Below are 16,284 nucleotides of genomic sequence, written 5' to 3'. Positions count from 1 at the left end.
TGATTTCCAGACTCAGGAACACCCACTTTTCCAAGGGCATATAAGTTGTGAGCCTACCACCATGATTGGTCTTTGGCATTTGAGAGTATCGTGGGCCCTTTTATTAATGAAATGCTAGCATTATTAGGAAAATGATGAATTACCCAGAAACTGTGTCTCTTGAACTTTTTAAATGTCACACATCTAACACATCGACTCAGAAGGTCTATGAAATATTCTGTGCCCATGGCCTACCACTCCTGCAAAAAAGGGAGAGGGATATTCAGCTTTTCTTAAAGGTCAGGCTGAGTCATTTTTATTAGACAGCATTGATTTCCATTGTATTATCCTTTCAATTAATATTGTTGTGGTCACTATTTATTGTTTTCCAAGTTTTGCTTCCTTTACCCTGCATCAATTCATGTAAGCCTTCCTATACTACTATGAATTCTTATACTTCATATCCTGTGGTACAGTAGTAGTAGTCCATTACATTCACATACCACAATGTGACAATGTGTATAGCCATTCTCCAGCCAATGGGCACCTAATTTGTTATCTGTCCTCAACTGAATATTTTGGTATGTGTAGGACCTTTCTGTTTTTTATATCCTTGGGATATATTCCAGTGGCCATATATAATTTTACTACAGTATCCAAAAGGTTTCATTTTTTCAGACAGGGCAAAATTTGAAGAATGTCAGTTATGGAAGGAGAGTTTGTGCTGCATGGTAGGTGGAAACAAAAAGGAACCATCTGTATGTTTTATTGATGGACAGTTAAATGATCTTTAATGCAATCAAGACATGGAAAGCTGCTTGATTTTTTTTTTTAATGGTGGGCAAATGTTAATTTTCTTCAAGATTGTTATTGTTTTTTGCTAGATGAATAGCTTTAACAAATGATTCAGTAATTCCTTTTCCAATAGAGTCAAGTTCCCCGTGGAATTTGTAATATGGTTATATTTTGAGTAAGTCATTATTGAATTTGGCCTTTCCAGCAAATATCTAAGGGGTTTTATGTACAGTAGTTTGTGACTTGTAAAGCTGTCATCTGGACTTTTTCTCTATTTCCTAAAGATAAAATATTAGAAGCATAAATAATTTATCAGAATTAATATCTGTGTTCCCTGAATGCAGGAATTTAAAAATGTTTACTAGCCTTCATTTCTTGAGAAAATAGATTGCCTATAGCTGAGGCAGGTAGGTGGCGCAGTGTCTAACAGTACCTGGCCTGGAGTAAGGAAGATTTAAGTTCAGATTTGGCCTCGGTTCATAGAGGCAAGTCACTTAACCTCCATTTGTCCCAGTTTCTTTAACTGTAAAATGGGGATAGTAACAGAACCTACCTGCCAGGGTTGTTGTGAGGATCAGATGAGGTTGAAGTGCTTAGCACAGTGCCTGGCACATGATAGGCACTATTTTAATGCTTATTCCCTTCTTTTCCCTCCCCACTCTCCCCTGTATGCCTCCTGAACAATATGGCAGCTTGCTGTAATTGTATTGAAAGAAAGAAATTCTCAAGTAGAGAGTAGCTCACATCATAATCTATATAGAAGACCCATGTACCAAATTTCATTGATATCCCTAAAATTAAAAGAAGATATTCGTGTTTGATCATTTAAAAAATTCGTCACCATTTTGTTCCCAGGTGGTGGATTGAACTCCAGCATGAATTACGACGTATCTTTTATGGTTGTGCGAGAAAGTTGACACAGCCTCCTTGTTGAGAATTTATCATGGGATTCAGACAAGCAGTTGAAAGAGCTCTCTCACACTCAGATATTATTTTTCATCACTATTATTGGATGCAGTTTAGAGTAACGCTGCTTTGAAATGTATTTCCTTGCACTTCTAATGTCTTTTGGGATAACCAGGCCGAGCAAATGTTCTCTTGTAAATAAAAGTGTTTTTGTGTATTCAGTGTGGCTGGGGTGGGGGTGGGAAGGGAGGAGAGGAGTGTTGGCTAATGATCTCAGCAGTTGAGCTCTAGGAGTGTCTGGGAGCACATGTTTCTTCTGCTCCATAAAACAAAACAAAGGATGTTGTCCTCGGTTCTTTTACCCTCTCTTTTGTTTTATTTTATTTCTGTCAAAGTGTACAGTAATTTCCCACTTCAGCTGCCAGTCATATCCTCTGAAACCTGGGTTATTACCTTCTGTGTCCTGTTGTCTTAAGGAAAGAGTTCACCTTTTGTTGTTCTTGGGTTACTTTCAAGCCCCTGATTCTGTGAGGAAGGAGGCGTTGACCTTGCCTTTGAGTTTTAAAATTGTATTTTAAGCATGAATTAAGCAAGTTCTTGAATTAGGCTCTCCTTCTTGGGTGCTGCATAGGGTGTTACTTTAATATGGCCCCCAAAGTGCAGTCTGGAAAGGCTGATCGTTACTGAAAGTTAAAAGCAAGAAAAACAGGCCACGGTTTTCTGATGTGAAACGCTGCAGAAGTGCAACAGAAGCCCAGACTCTTTACGGAGTTGGGTTTGTTATCACCTCAGGAGCTAAATCCAGTCCAGAGATCTGGGCTCAGATATGAGGCATGAGCGCGCCCAGGCCTTCCCATGCAGAAACTGCACTGACACAAATCTGTTCATTTAGAGAGTGGAATTGGCTTCAAATCAAGGAACTTGAGTGAAAACTGAAAAAGCAAGAAGGGGAATTCTGAAGGAGCATCAGGAAGAGTTTGGGGAAAATGCCGCGGCGTCGGCTTTCTTTCACCCGAGGAAGGCCTGCTCTGCTTGCCTGCTGTTTACTCATGGCTTGAAATGTTACTGGCGAAGTCACTTGCTTTCATGGTGTTTGCCAGGGGAATTCTGTAGTAAAAACGTTGTCATTTTCAGTAGATGGATTTATGAATACATTGATTTGAAGGAATGAGAAAGTCAGGTTTTTTGGTTTGCTTTAGTCATTCCATATTTTATTTTTTACCATTATGAACCTGAACAGATGAACGTGAAAATTAGTGTGATTATTTATCTCCTGAGTAGAGCTTTTAAGAGAAGTGCTGCAGGAAGGAATATCTCTTCTCTCGAATGCCTGTTCCTTTCTTGATTAGTCAGCTCCTTTTTCTGTACATCCTGAGGATAGGAATGATCATTTATTTCTGCGATGAGGGGATTGCTTCCTTTTGTTACAGAAAGAAGCACCTTTTGGAAGAGTACAGTACCTCAGAGTTTCCATGAGGGAATTCCAGGATCATTACAATGAATTGTTAAAAATTAGTTAGCTGGTATCTATTAAGCTTTATTGTGTGGAGCAGATGGGACAAAGGAAGTGGAACAAGATGGAATGGGCCTTGGGGTGGATTTCTAAAAGGAGCTGCCGAAGCAGGCAGTTGTGACATCCTTGTGGAGACAGATGGGGTGGGGAAAGGGCTGCACAGGGTTTTGGTCATCATTTTCAGAGCTAGACAAGGTTTGGTGGGAGCCTTGGAGATGCTGGGCAATGTCTGGGCTCAGGGCAGTGACAGCAAGATTTCTGTCAAGAGGAGAATTTGTGTGGGCTTCATTTTGACTTGATACTGCCTTGAAGCCTGCTTCTCCCTTGCACGTAATGAGTGTGTAGCTGAGTTTCTATAGGCTGTTGTGTTTGACCCCTTGAACTCTAATGCCCAAAGCAACCATCACATAGACCATTTCCTATTTCTAGCATAACTAATATGCAGTAATTTGTCATGACTGTTCTAATGGCCATTTCTTATTACATCCTCTTGAGTGTGTTCTTTTTGTGTATTTGTATATAAAATAAACATAGGACTAAATATGTGTCGACATGTGTGCATATATATGTAGAGATATCGTGTATATATTCAGTATATATATTCATACTAACCTAATTGTAGGTGTGTTTTCAGAAGGTAGGCAAAATACATGAAGCCTTCATTATGTTATTATATTTTGTATTAAAACAGGGAACCATTCTGAAAAATTCTCTCTTAACTAATAAGAAATGATATCACTAAAAATTAGGAGACTGTCTCAGATAAATTATGCAGTTGAATCGTGGGCCTGCTCTTACTTGGGCCAAAGGAATGACCCCCAATTCCACCCCCAAATCAGTGCTATATTATAAGTATTTTTTTCACACCAAAAGTTGAGAGATCAGACATTTTATTCTGAACATTGAGGTAAAAGAATGTTTGAGGCTTAATTTAAATGAGTGCTACAAGCAGACAAATATGTGATGTTAAGAATTGTGAACATTCTTAAAATGTACATAAGGCTTCAAAGCCAAAGTCTTTTTTAATTTCATAAGGGAAAAATAATTATAATTAGATCTTAGCTACCAGTAATTGATAAGAAACTGGCCGTTTCCTTTGCCTGTCAGTTATGACATGTGAAGAAAAGGCCAATGGGAGAAAAATTATGTTGGGTCTTAACAGAAAACCCTGCTGCTCTTCACTTCTAACCCTCACGTCCAAGGTTCACATGGCAAAGACTTCAGTAAGTTGCATGTTTAAAATTGTGTGTATTCCCACAGACTTATGACTCAGTCTCAGTCCCAGCATTTTCTCAGATACAAGAAATTCTAGATGAATTTGATCCATATCTTCAATAGCTTATTTTAATAAGTAAGTTTAATAAGTTATTTAAAAAGCAAGTTGTTTAGTGATGCAGTGAAATGACTTTGAATAGATATTTATTTAATTTTGTTACAGTTTGCATTAAGCTTAAGTGATTTAATTTCGAAAGTTATTTGAATGAGGGTCTTCCTTATTTAGCCCTGTGAGTTTTCTTGTATGATGATGGAAATGCCACAGCGAATCTAAATCAAATCAACAGGTATTTGAGTGCTGATACAAGAGTACTGTAAAGTCAGTGATGGTAAAGAAATTCACAAGTTCAGTTACAGTCTCTAGTAACTTAATCTGTTCTCCAGTATTCCAGCTATTTAGCCCATAGCCAGCCCATAGCGAACATGACTCTGCTGAGAGTCTTCGATGTGTTGTACTTGATAGAGTTATTTTTTGGTTTGCTCTGAAGTTGAAACTTTAGTAGAATCTCATTTCCCCAAGCTGTCATTAAGGTCGTAGCTACGGGTGGGGAGAAATGGGATGTGGCACAGGGTGGGGATTGAAATTCCTGAAAGGGTTAACCCTAAATTAAAGCTGGAAACATCGCAAGAAAAGGTGACTTTTTATTCATTTGTCATTTGCTATAAAAATATAGGCAGAAAAGAAAGGTAAAGGAAAATCTTCTCTAGTGATCCCAGCCTATTAAGTTGTCTGTTCCCTAGGTATCTTCAGTGAGACACACAGGGCAATTCATTGGTTCTTTCATGCCACCAAATGGCATGGAGCAAATTCTTCTTCATTGAATTTAACAAACTCTCTTGTGGCCCATTGTTAATTTTAAAAAAAAATGATGATGATTTAAAGATAAAGGGATTGTGCTCTAAATGTGTTTGAAAATTACTTTGTAAATGTATTGAAGAAAAATTATATTCTTGTGACTTCCTGATTTAAAGTCCATGCTGCTTTAGTCTGATGCATTGTTTCGTCAAGACCATGTCTGCATTCGACGCAGAACTGTCTCAGCTGTAACTTTTCAGTAAGACTAGCCCCTGTCTCTGTGCAAAGAGATACAAAAGTCTTTGAATCTGGTTCCACTTAGATGGACTGTTACTGGTCCAGTTGACTAGCAAGTCATGATGGAACAGTTTACATCAGTATGAGGAAAAGTACATGTGCTCTCTGGACACAGACCTGCACAGAAGAGGCAAATGTTTTACAGATTGTAAACTCCTTGGGAGCAGGGACCCCTACAGTGACCTCCGTGGTATTGTCTGTCTTGTTTCCCCTTGAGATTAGAGATCTTGGAAGATAAGGCAGAGGATGACCCTAACTCACTTTATATAATTGGGGGAGGGGAGTTTAGTCTAAAATTTCCTGAGAAATAAACGTTTAATGGAAAGCAACATGATGAATTTGAGAACCACTTTGAACCCTGTTTATTGTCTCTTACTGTTTGCACTATTTTATCTGCTGCCACAATGTTAGTTTGCCGTGTAGTAGACGGAATGCTTAGTCTATAGTCAATAGTTGGACTTGATGTAATCTGACATGTTCCTGAGAGGGGGGAAATACCTGTCAACCCTTGTAGCTGTATAAGTTGAGATGTTGAATTAGGCGTTAGGAACACCTGGGTTCTAATCCTGCCTCAGACGTTTACTAGTTGTGCCATCCCAGACAAATCACTGAACCGCTCTCTAGAGAAATGCAAACTAACATGGGAGTGATAATAATAAACAAAATGGTCATTTCACAGAGGCTCAAAGAGGATCGTGTGTGTAAGGTGGTTGGCAAACCTTAAAGCCTGTAGGAATTTGAGCTCTTATCCTGGGGGAGGAGTGGGGGTGGGTGAGTCATCTGGAGTGGAGCTTTGTTTCTCTTTGGAGCTGCACGGCCTGAGTGCTCTGCTAACAGATTGGGGCACTGCTTTGCCTCTTTGAGAGAAGTCTGGTATTTTTTGTTCTCCTTTCATTTAATAGATGGTGAATAGCTGCTTTTACCCTATTCTAGCCTCTTTTAACCTAGACTAAGCTAATCTAAATGCCTGGTTCAGTTAACTACAGGATATGTGGGTTGACAGACCTTATTTCCCAGTCTTATCCAACAGGTTGTTTGATGTGATTTGTTGTTTGAAAGAAGGTTTTTTCCCCTTTTCTCTAGTCCAAGTTGAGAACACAGAGCTCTGTAGGACTAGGGCTCATAGCCTATGAAGGCAGCCTGTGGAGTTTGGTCAGATCCTCATAGTGGGGTGGGACAGGGGGGAGGTAGCTTGTCTTTTCCCTTGTGGTACAATTCTTCCAGTCTAATGAACTGTCAGATCTCTTGAGTGTTTGGTAAAGCAGATTGGACAGTGACTCGAAGATGGAGTTTGGGGTGGGGGTGGGCAGGAAGAACGGTATTTTGAGCAGCAGCCATCAAAATCAGTGTTTTCTACAGTAGTCTTAGGAAATCAGGCCTCATATGTTTGTAGTGAAAATAGATAATTACCAGAGTGACACAGACTTGGGTGAAGGGCTGTAAGGGGGCTGTTCATTTCTCTTAAGTGACATAGGGGACAAAGGGAGAGGCGTCTGTAATGAACTGGAAGAGAGGAATAGCACGTATTGGTTGGAGAATGCATGCAGGGGGAGAGATCACTGTGCAGGTGTGAATTTGAATTTTAACCAGAATCTTGACCATTTGTTATTATGTTAACTTTTCAAATTGGAAAGAAAACTAACTTAACCAACTTTTTCTCTGTTAGAACTTTTATCTCTGTTTCAATTAGATGTGGCATCTTGGCCTGGCAAGGCCAGGGTAGAAAACTGAGGAAAACAGAGGTTCTTTGCCTCCTTGTTCATAATGAATGTATGGGCTTCCTGGGAAAGAGGATAAAGGGATCTCTGCCCTGCCATAAATTACATGACTGACTTCTGGACTCAAAGTGGGCTTGACAGTTGCCAGAAGTTTGAAGCTAGAGTAGCCCACCAACTGTCAGAAGAGTCCAGGACAGGCGTCCCACAGCATGTTTGACATGAGACTTGTCCAACAGCATTCATATTTCTTCCCTACAGGGTTTTAAAAAAAAAAAAATCTGCTTTCTCAGCAAGAAGCCCTATAGCAAGCATCCTGGAAAGATTTGGACTTTGAGGATGCAACCTCAAAAGAACTGTTTTTGTGAAGTGAGAAAATCTCACCAAGTGCAGCAGTCAACCTATAATCTGTATTATCAGGTGCCTGCTCCGTACAGAGCTTTGCGCGAGGTGCTTTGGGGATACAAAGATAAACTAGGCATGTGCTCTGCCCTCGTGGAGAGAGCTCACATTCTGCCACAATACTGTAGGACAACTGTTCGTGCTCACCCAGGGAAAAGTGGTGGCTGGGATCATCCCAGAGGAGCCCTGCCTTGTTGGCCAGGTTCTCTGTGCAAGTTTCACCGGGAGCAGCTTTGGGGAAATAGTGTCACTTGCTTTCTGGAGACCCAAGCCCAGGAGTGGATGGGGTTTCCTTTTTCACACTGTGGTTTTGGCAGCTGAGTCTTTGCCCTTTTTAGGGACAGGAAACAGATCCTGACACAGCAAAGCAGCGTCTTTTGTGCTGTCTGCACCCCAGATTTCCTCCAATTCCATGGCTGCTGTAAGGGACCAAAATTCAACTGACTTCTACCTTGGGGAAATTACAGTGTTTACACACTAATGACTTCATCACAGTATGTGGCTGAAATAGTGTTTGCTCTAAGTATGACATTATTATTCTCAATTTCTAGATCTTTCGAATCCAGAAGTCTGAAGTAGTCATTTCTGCTTTTTCAAAATCTAATTGATAATACTCTCATTCAAGATATTAGTATCTTTTCACCTGATAAAAAGGTTAGACATGCTGTAGGGAATTCTGAAAAGACAGCAAAATGAGAGGTAGCCAAGGGTACAGCTCCTCCTTTCCTACCCCATGAGAAAAATGATGCTAAATGGAGCAAACAGCACAGTGACAAGAAGACAGATATTTAAAGAATCCAGAACAAGACGATTCTTCTATGAAAAAAAATAACTGCCAAACACCTCACAGCTCATTGCTCCTGGCGCTCCTTCCCTGGCTTCACTCCCCTTTTCCATGGCTTTTTTAGCTGCTCATTAGTGTGCCTCGGTGGCCCCATGTGCCTCGTGGAGTTTACAGTTTGAGACACTGACTTTTGAAGTTAGTCCCACTGGGTGAGTTGAGGTCCATGAATCATATCAATGTCAAGGCTTGGAAGGAAGGAATGACCCCTGTGGAGGAATATGAAGTCCAAGAGAGAAGACTGGAGTGAAGAGGAGCCCAGAAGTTCAGAGATGGCTGCAGGTATTTAACAATTACAAGTGGAAGTAAGTGGCTTGTAGCCAAAAGATGGAAAAGAGACCCAGATGTAGAGGCTTCTTAGTTTCTCCTCACCAATTTTTCTGCAACCTCACCCTCCACTGTCACTTCCTAAAGGGTCCCCCAGCTCAGCCTTGGGACTGAAGAGAGTCAGCTACAGAGAAAAGTATAGAACCCAGAAGAGTGAGAATGGGAAAGGAAGAAAATAGGTCCATCTATGATGGTCTGTCCTTCTCCCTGCAGCGGTATTCCAGTGGTTCACCCTCACCATCAAGGACCACAGAGCTCATCTGACCCCATTGGTATAAGAGAATAGAGAACAGGTAGCTGGCTGGGGCTTGGGAGGGGGTTGGAGGTGGGGGGGCGGTAAAAGTGGGCAATTCAGAGATAGGTCTACTAAAAAGAAGGGATTAATAGAAGAAGCATTCTATAGCAGGGACACTAGAAAATTCAACAGTGTGATGGATAAAAGACACATAAAAGTCAACTGAAGAGGACAAATGACAATACCAAAAAAAGCTATGTTGTTGAACAAATACTTCGTAATGAAGAAAAGTGAGACAGTATTTCCTAAGAAAGGTAAAAGTATTACAACAAATTTAGGCAGGCCTCCAAAATCAACAGTAAAATAATTCTTTTAAAGCTCCACAGTGGTTCAGAAGCACAAAGAACTGAGCAAAAATTTCCAAGATGTTGTTTAGTCATTTCAGTTGTATTTGCCTCTTTGTGACCCAGTTTTGGAGTTTTCTTGGCAAAGATATTGGAGTGGTTTGCCATTTTTTTCTCCAGCTGGTTTTAGATGAGAAAACTGAGACAAAGTTAAGTGACTTGCCCAGGGTCACACAGCTAAGTAGTAGTATCTGAGGCTAGATTTGAAGTCATGAAAATGAGTCTTTCTGATTCAAAGCCCAGTGCTCTATCCACTGAGCCACCTAGCTGCTCTGTCCAAGACAGAAGTACAGAAATTATGGAAGAAATAAAGTTTAAAAAGAGTAAAGAATGTAGAATGAAAAACAGAGACATACTTCAAAACAGATTGCCAGAAGAAGAGAACAACAGAATGGGAATGCAGAAGTGAAAGGAAAATTAACTGAAGAAAATTAGAAGATTAGATTGAAAGAATATAGAATTCAAAAAACAAGAATGTGGATTATAGGTCTATTAGAAAATAAAGAAAAATAAAGCTTGAGTTCCATACTTCAAGAGATTCTTACAGGGAAGTTGCCAAGAATGTACTAGAAACAGATGGAAAAAAAGAGAGGAAGAGAATCTATAAAATAACAAAAAACCCTCAAGTTTAACTTGTCAAGAAATATAGTCAGACTTCATAATAACATCATAAAGCAAAAAAAAATGTGTAGACATCCAGGAAAATATCTTATATAAGGACAATAGGAAGAACACAAGATTACTCTCTTTATAAGAAATCAAAGGAAAAAATGGAAAATGATATTCTGAAAAGCAAAGGAAAAAAAGCTGGCACTTAAAAATAATGTATCCTGCAAAACTGAACCTAAGGAACAAAGAAAATGACTTGATGTTTGGCAAAAGGGAAGAATTTGGGATATTCCTTCTAAAGAATCAACATGCTGACCAATAGAATCAGATGACTACAAGCAAAACACATGGCAGAGACTACTAACATGAAGGAAAAAAAGATATTAGATGTGTGCATTTGTCTGTTTAGTAAACATTAACTATAAATGGATTGAATTTCCCAACAAAGAGAAAGAAAATGGAAGAATAATTGATTGAAAAAAATTTGAAACCTAAGAACGTTACTACACAAATGAAATATACCAAAAATGGAGTGAAAATGGAGAGGATTTGACAAATCTGTTTTTCCCTCAGACTATACTTTAAAAAAGGAATTGTAGTCATGATTCCAGATAAGGCGGCAAAAAAATCGATAATACTAGTAGAGACAAACAGGAAAAATTACATTATGTCTTAATGCCTAATGTACCATACTGTAGATACTATGAAAAAATTATTCCAAGTTTTTAAAAAAATATACTCTAGATGAATTACATAAAGATATTGATAGTAACACCATAATAATAAAAAGTAATGTTCTTTTCTCAGAAATCGATTAAAAACCATTAGAAAGATAAACAAGAAGGAGACTATAGCGCTAGACAGATTTTCAGAAAAATTAAATTTTACTGACCTTAGGTCAGTAGATGAGAAGAATATTAAGAAGGATATATTTCTTGCATCCCATGGTAGTCTTATGTGCTCAGACATAAAGGAATCATAAATATAAAATGGCAGAAATAATAAACATGTCCTTTATAGACCACTGCACAATAAAAATAGTAATGTAGGAAATAAAAGCAAAATAAACAGACTTAAATAAGAGTCTGAGTAATGGCATTCTGAATAATGAGTGGGTGGAATAAATCAGAGACACAATAAATAATTATATAATAATGAGAAGGCATACTCTAAAGCTTATGGGATACAGTTATCTTAATGCAGTCCTCAGAGGAAAATTTGTGTCTAAAAAATTATATTAACCAACTAAGGGAATCAGTGAACTAATAAGCACACAGAGGGTAGGAAATATACAAATTAACAACCCTAAATAAGGATAGAAGAAATCCATAAATTTAGAGGAGAAATAGATAAACTTGTCAGTTAAAAAAAAATTAATCCACCAGCTGTTATCTAACCTGAACAAGAAAAAGAGAAAAACAGATCATCAAAATAAAAAATGAACAAAATAAATTCACAATAAACAGACTAGAAATGAATTATTAGAAATTACTATGTAAAACCACATGTCAGAAAAACTGAGAATTCAAAGGAAATAGATAAACATCTACAAAAATATAAAATACTGAAATAAACAAAACAATTCTTAACCTCATGTCAGAAAAAGAAGTCAGTGAAGCCGTTAGAAAAATGAAAAAAGGTAAAAAATAACCCTGGGCCAAATGCATTTACAGGTGAATTCCAACAGACATTTAAAGAGTAAGTAGGACCTGTACAACAACAACAAAAATTGTTTTCAAAAGACAGTATTATTCCAGTCATATTTTATAACATAAATGTGGTCTTTGTATTCTAACCAAGGAGAGGTTAAAGAATAATCATTGTAGACCAATTGGTAAATGAATATTCATGCAAAATTTAAAATAAAATTCTTACAAGAAATTGATAACAGGATTGTAGTAGTATCCAGGGAAAACTCATGGGAAAATAGTTTGGGAAAAATAGGTTTATACTAACATTTTGTCTTACGTAACATAAATTCAAAATGTATACCAAAACGGACTAGAGAAGATAACCTTTAAAAAAGTAGAGACTAGGACAAGATACATTTCGCCCCTGTGACTAGAGGGATAATTCTTAACCAAATATGGAATAGCACAGCATACAACACCAAAAAAGACAATTTTGATTACATGTAATTCAAAAGCTTTTACACAAACAAAGTCATTGAAGTTAGAGTAAAAAGAGAACATTATGGGGGGAAAAAAAGTTGAGTCAAATATCAGAAAAAAATCTAATATCCAAGCTATATAGTGAATTGACATGTATGTAACACCAGACTCCATTTCCTGATAAAGTCAAGGAATATGAACAGTTTTCAAGAGAAGAATTGCAAAATACACAAATGACCATTTGAAAATTTGGTCTGAATCACTAATAATAAGAGAAAGGCAAATTACATCAACTTTGAAGTTTTACCTGTCATACTGAAAATTGTCCAAGATGACTTCAAATGAGAACATTCGGTGTTGGAGGGGCTGTGGGAAGGTAGGCACACTGATACAGGCAATTTTGAAGCAGTGTGTACCAGCCACTATGCCAAGCACTGGAGGAGAATACAAATAGAGACCAAAAGAAAGATAGCCCTGGACCTCAAGAAGTTTCCATTTTAAAGAAGACACACATCAAGGGAAGCTGAAAGGGCAAAGGGCCCAGGAGGAATTGACGGCTCAGAGGAAGGGACCGCTGAGATGGGATGATTTTCCAGGATAAGAAAGCTGTTGGATCATGATGGAAAAAGAACTTGAGTCAGGAGCAGGGCCCAGTTTTGCCTCCAAACTCAAAACTGTTCACGCCTTTTTGACCCAGATATCTCACTGTTAGGTAGATATCCCAAGGAGGTCAAAGACAAAAACAAAGCCTGATACATAAAAGTATTTCTCTTTTTTGTGGTAGCAAAGCATTCAAAACTGTACAGTGTAGCCCTCATCTCTTCGCCTAGGTTCAAAACTCTAGTTGTCCTCAACTTTTCACTCTCCCTTACCCGTTTCCAATTAATTGCCAAGTCTTATTGATTCTCCTTCCCCATCTCTTACAGCCATCCCTGTCTCTCCATTCACCTTCTCCATGGCCACCACCCTGATTCAGGACTTCACCATCTCCCCCCTGGCTTATTACGATAGCTTAATCAGTCTCCTTGCCTCATTTCTCCCTTCTCTAATACATCCCACACACATCTGCCAAAATGGTATTCCTGAAGAATATCTGGCCATGTTATTAGCCTGCTCAGTAAGCCCAGCGGCTTCCTGTTGCTTCTAGGATAAATTAAGAAGTTCCCTGTGTCCCGTTCAGAACCCTTTTCAGTCAGGCTGCAGCTTCCCTTTCTGAGGTTGTGACATACTACTCCCTTTGCTATCCTCGGTGTCCCAGTCAAACGGGCCTCCTTGCTAATCCTTGTACACCACAGCCCATCTCCTGTGTCTGCACAGTCTCATCATCTTCTCCTGCCTCACCTTGGCGTGACACTGCTTAGATGAGTTTAGACAGGGATCGGTTCTCAGCGGGCTGCCTTGTGGGCTCAGTTCTTTGCCAGGCCGTACCCCTGCGCAGAAAGGAATAAACTGTCCTTCCTCCATAACAAGATGACAGTGTCAGTGGAAGCGCCTTTCTCAGTCCTAAGCAGGCCGTGAATCATAAGCTCTTTTGTATTACATCAGGTTGAAACCAAATTAGCATTTATAATTGGTGAAAAATAACCAGAAGAAATACTGTGGTGATTTGTAAAACACATGTAGCCAAAATGTCTGCCAGTAAGCCTTGTAGCTTCTTCTGTTGTTTTATTCCCCAGAATCAGTGATCGGAGGGCTGTAGTTTGTGAATTTTTCACATCCCACAATTCTGATATTTCCCTCATTTTCTGGTTCCAGGTGCTCTATCCTCGCCTGTAGCGCTTATGTTGCTTTGGCCTTGGGTGACAACCTCATGGCTCTGAATCATGCAGACAAACTACTTCAGCAGCCCAAGTTGTCCGGATCTCTTAAGTAAGTTTGACTTTGTTACCCATGATGAAGTTGTTTTCTCCTTCATACCCTTTCTCCAGCCAACAGAGTTTAACTGAAGCTGATTTGTCTCTTACTAGTACGACCAGTCCCCTGTGTCGTGGCCCCTCCCTGTCCTGAGACTAAGGAGATGGAGTCCTGGTTCTGCCTCGGGCTGTCTTGGGGAGGGACATCCTTCTTCCATGATCTGGGCCGTATGGTTACAAATCTAGTGAAGAGTATCTGGTAGTGTTAAAATCTGTCGCTCTTATGAGTATGTATTTATCTGTCAGCATGGAAGCACTCAGTCCGTATTTAGAATGAATGAATGGGTCTGTATTGTACACAGCAGAAGGCTAGTCGTGGCAGTTGTTCCTTTGAAGCAGTCACAGATGGAGCGGGCGAGGTCAGGAGAAGGCAGCGTGGCTGGGCTGTGTGGGACGGTGAAGAGGGGCGTCCCTTCCTCTTTGGAATCTTGGGGCTCCTGCACTGGACTCCCCCCTCTTGATCGGTGACTGCTTGGCCCACTGCGCATAGCCAGCCCCAGACCCCAAGCTGGCCCTCATCTGCTGGGCACCCTCATGTATTCCCGCCCTGCCCCCAGGGTCTGGGAACCTTCCTCTAAGGAGGGCATATCATTGGCTTGCCCTGTGGATCTAGTCACCATTCTTAGCAGGCCTTAGGTCAGAACCCCCTTCCCTTTCTACCATTCCTCTCTATGGGGTTTTCCCCACCAGAGTATAAGCTTCTCGAGGGCAAGTTCTCTCTTTTCACGTTGCTCTCCCCAGCACAGCGCCTGGCACACCATATCCTCTTAGTGCATGCTTTTTTCATTAAGTTATGCATTTATTCAGAGGCCTGCCTAGGTTCTAGTCTCAGCTGCCACTTGTCTGTGTGACCACGAACGTGTCATTGCACCTTGCTTAGCCTCTGTTTCCTCATTTGTTACGTGGGGGTGATGATAATGTCTATTCAGTCTACCTCAAACAGTTAATATAATGAGGATGAAATGAACTGAAACCTTGGCAAAGCCTATCCCCCCAGCCTAGAATGGTTTCTTTCCTCCCCCACACCTCCTAGACTTCCAGGTCATCTTCAGAACTCAGTTCAAGCATCCCCCTCTGCCTAAAACTTTTCCTGATTCTCCCCAGAGTCACTTTATATATTCTTCTATATGTACAGGTTGTCTCCTCAAACAGAATCTGACCTCCTTGAAGCCAGGGCTGTCTTCATTTTGTCTTTACAGCTGTACCTTCCACATGGCAGGGATTAGAGGCATGACACCCTCGCAGTCTGGAAAATCCACGTACAATTGTTTGGCCCTCCCTTTGTGCCAGAGAAGACATTATACATGTTATGTATCTATTTTGTGCATTTCTGAATTTCTAAACTTTTTCTGTGTTGTCTGCTGACCTTCATGTGTCTTCTGCAAAACTCCCTCAAAATTCCCATTGAATTTCTTATGCCAACCCGTGATATATCCAAACGATAATAGGGAAAGTCTTGATGTGGAAGGGGATAAGTGTACACTCTCAGAAGCTAGAACAGTGCCTGGCTTTAGCCCCTGCTCAGGGGCTTCCTGCCTGCTGATTGATGTGTGTGAGGGATGTGGTGACCCTGCAGGTGCAACATAAAGGTCATTACGAGGCTGAGCCCTGAGAAGGAAGGTCAGAGAGAGTGGCCGTGCATTTGGCATGTGCCTAAACTAGGAGAATTCTGGACTATCTGTGGAATTGAACTGACCTCAGTTGGGTGACTGTGCTGGATGATTGATACAGAACTGGAAAGGACCTTACAGGTCATCTGGTCTGTGCCCCTCATTTTACCGAGAGGAAGCTGAGGCCCAGCCCAGAAAGCTTCAGGAGGAGAGTTGATCCTCTGACTTCTTTCCAACACACCACATGGCTGGTTTAGATCAGAACCAGTTGTTGAATGTTGTCAAAGCTAGTCCGTTGGGGAGTTTGGACTCTTCCTTTATAAAACTGGTAGCTCACACTTGTATTTGAGCAAGGGGGTGTCACAAACAAACTGTGCTTTGGGGAGATTAATTAGGTGGACATTTGCAGGCTGAAAGGGATATGTGAGAGACCTAAGGGAGGCCAGCGAGGAGGCTGTTGTTGCAGTACAGGTGTGAAAGGAGGACGGATGGCTGGAACCAGGCTGTTGACACTGTCAGGGGGGTGAGGTGGGGGCGATGACACACAAAACCTCTG

The 16,284-nt window shown here is 40.3% G+C and overlaps 1 protein-coding gene across 6 annotated transcripts in view; it reads left to right on the top strand.

Moving 5' to 3' along the window:
* The window catches only part of CNOT10 (CCR4-NOT transcription complex subunit 10), a 65,676-nt gene that overhangs the window by 43,058 nt on the left and 6,334 nt on the right, over window positions 1-16,284 (top strand). For 5 of the 6 annotated variants that reach the window (XM_078151217.1, XM_020993207.2, XM_020993208.2 and 2 more), the window contains one exon: window positions 13,961-14,074. The exons of the other annotated variant lie outside the window; for it this stretch is intronic. In XM_078151217.1, the coding sequence (XP_078007343.1) occupies window positions 13,961-14,074 (114 nt within the window). The remainder of the gene's footprint in view (window positions 1-13,960; window positions 14,075-16,284) is intronic. 6 annotated transcript variants of the gene reach the window in all.

The sequence above is a fragment of the Phascolarctos cinereus genome, unplaced genomic scaffold, assembly GCF_003287225.1.
Source record: "Phascolarctos cinereus isolate Bilbo 61053 unplaced genomic scaffold, phaCin_HiC Scaffold_1;HRSCAF=81, whole genome shotgun sequence".
Taxonomy (NCBI): Eukaryota; Metazoa; Chordata; class Mammalia; order Diprotodontia; family Phascolarctidae; genus Phascolarctos; species Phascolarctos cinereus.
Note: the sequence above shows the minus strand (reverse complement) of the source record. Positions and strands in the feature narration are given on the sequence as shown.